Source organism: Molossus molossus, unplaced genomic scaffold (genome assembly GCF_014108415.1).
Source record: "Molossus molossus isolate mMolMol1 unplaced genomic scaffold, mMolMol1.p scaffold_m16_p_5, whole genome shotgun sequence".
Lineage (NCBI taxonomy): Eukaryota > Metazoa > Chordata > Mammalia > Chiroptera > Molossidae > Molossus > Molossus molossus.
This window is the reverse complement of record NW_023425388.1, coordinates 93,595,880-93,598,334: the sequence shown is the minus strand read 5'-3', so window position 1 is coordinate 93,598,334 and position 2,455 is coordinate 93,595,880. Positions and strand designations below refer to the sequence as shown.

Below are 2,455 nucleotides of genomic sequence, written 5' to 3'. Positions count from 1 at the left end.
GGTGTGTTGTGCTCTCCTGCATTTTCCAGGGGGACTATGTGGACTTCACACACAGTGGACTAATGAACTGTAACTAGCCTGATGCTGAACTGCACTCAGCTGCAACATGGAACAGAAACTCTGGACACTGCTTTTGCTTTTAGCTCTACTGAATCCCCAGCTACACTTCTTCTAGGAATGGATTAAGGGAAAGGGGACTTTGGAAACCCAGGGATGCAATTCCATACAAATAAAAATCACTCATCCCTGGTGCAAATCTCATTCACTCTTTCCCTCAAGATATGGGAAGGACTCCACCCCCAGCCTCAGTGGGAAAAAAGGTACCCCAACTTCAATTATAACAATATCATACACATTGTACTGTCTTAGCACAAAGTCTGCAAAAATCAACAAGGCTGTGGTTGGAAGAGCAAACAGTGGAGAGTGGAGGAGAGTAACATTAGGAGATCTTAGAGATGGTTCCCAAAGAACTGACCAATGAAGAGTTACTGGAAGTGGAACAGGAAAGCATAGCTGGAAAGAGAGGGGAATAAACTGCAAAAGAAAAAGAAGATGAACCCCTAAAGAAATTCATAGCAAAGATTTAGCAGAAACTTTTGCAGACCTCAGCAGGCTCCTTAAAAGTGTGAGAACATTGACCCCAACACTGAAAGGTTTTTATTAACAGAGAGGAAATGTTCCTGGCGCATTATCTGCTTACCAAAAAAAATCTGTGATGAAAAAAAGAAACAAAGCAAATAAACCAGTGAGTACATATTTCTGAAAAGAGTGAGAGCTCTTCAAGGAGCTTCAGGCAGGTCCTTCAGGAGGCCTTCCGGAGAAGGCACTGCTGTCACAGGAGAATACAGCCCCGTGCGTGTGACTGCCCCTGAAGACCGTCCGGGGGACGATATGTGGAGGTAGAAGACAGTGATATTGATCTGACCCTGTCCAGACCTAGGCTAAGGGACCTGTGTGTCTTGTTTTTAACAAGTTTATACAGTAAAGTGTAACAGTAATAGTAAGCTTAGATAGTAATTTATTAGTGAAGAAAGAAAAATACTCGTGGCTCTCTGCTCCTCCAATTCGTCAGACAGCCGCGTCTTCCTGCGCAGTGCCAGCAGCCTCAGCCCTGAGACACGATGGTGAAGGTCGGAGTGAACGGATTTGGCCGTATTGGGCGCCTGGTCACCAGGGCTGCTTTTAACTCTGGCAAAGTAGATATTGTCGCCATCAATGATCCCTTTATTGACCTCAACTACATGGTCTACATGTTCCAGTATGATTCTACTCATGGCAAGTTCAAAGGCACAGTCAAGGCTGAGAACGGGAAGCTTGTCATCAATGGAAAATCCATCTCCATCTTTCAGGAGCGAGATCCCGCCAACATCAAATGGGGTGATGCTGGTGCTGAGTATGTTGTGGAGTCCACCGGTGTCTTCACTACCATGGAGAAGGCTGGGGCTCACTTGAAGGGTGGAGCCAAGAGGGTCATCATCTCTGCCCCTTCTGCTGATGCCCCCATGTTTGTGATGGGCGTGAACCATGACAAGTATGACAACTCCCTCAAGATTGTCAGCAATGCCTCCTGCACCACCAACTGCTTGGCCCCCCTGGCCAAGGTCATCCATGACAACTTTGGCATCGTGGAAGGACTCATGACCACGGTCCACGCCGTCACTGCCACCCAGAAGACCGTGGATGGCCCCTCTGGGAAGCTGTGGCGTGATGGCCGAGGAGCTGCCCAGAACATCATCCCTGCTTCTACCGGCGCTGCCAAGGCTGTGGGCAAGGTCATCCCTGAGCTGAACGGGAAGCTAACTGGCATGGCCTTCCGTGTCCCCACCCCCAATGTGTCTGTTGTGGATCTGACCTGCCGCCTGGAGAAAGCTGCCAAATACGCAAGAAGGTAGTGAAGCAGGCATCAGAGGGCCCCCTCAAGGGCATCCTGGGCTACACTGAGGAGAAGACAGGGTAGAAAAAATCAACCAATCAGAAAAACAAAAGGAAAAAACTATTAAAAAACAGGAAGACAGCTTAAGAGAACTATGGGACACCTGGAAACGTAATAATATTCGCATCATAGGAGTCCCCGAAGAAGAAGAAAAGGAGCAAGGGATAGAGAATATATTCAAAAAAATAGTGAGAGAAAACTTCCCTAATTTGGTGAAGGAAGAAGGCATTCAAGTTCAAGAAGCACAGAGAGTCCCAAGTAAGAAGAACCCAAACAGGCCCACACCAAGACACATAGTAATTAAAATGCCACAAATTAAAGACAAAGAGAGAATCCTAAAAGCAGCAAGAGATAAGCAACAGGTTACCTACAAAGGGAACCCCATAAGGCTCTCAGCTGACTTCTCACAAGAAACACTACAGGCCAGAAGAGAATGGCATGAAGTAATCAAAGTCATGAAAAACAAGAATCTGAATCCAAGACTACTCTACCCAGCAAGGCTATCATTCAAAATAGAAGATC

The 2,455-nt window shown here is 46.7% G+C and overlaps 1 protein-coding gene across 1 annotated transcript; it reads left to right on the top strand.

Moving 5' to 3' along the window:
* Positions 1-1,049: 1,049 nt before the first annotated feature.
* LOC118617167 (glyceraldehyde-3-phosphate dehydrogenase-like) lies at positions 1,050-1,892 on the top strand. Its single transcript, XM_036242860.1, has one exon. It carries the CDS (start codon positions 1,122-1,124, stop codon positions 1,890-1,892), a length of 771 nt encoding a protein of 256 aa, XP_036098753.1. The 5' UTR covers positions 1,050-1,121.
* Positions 1,893-2,455: the final 563 nt, after the last annotated feature.

What these genes read in the sequence shown, in the direction of transcription:
- LOC118617167 (XM_036242860.1), top strand. Translation starts at nt 1,122, where the DNA reads ATGGTGAAGGTCGGAGTGAACGGATTTGGCCGTATTGGGCGCCTGGTC.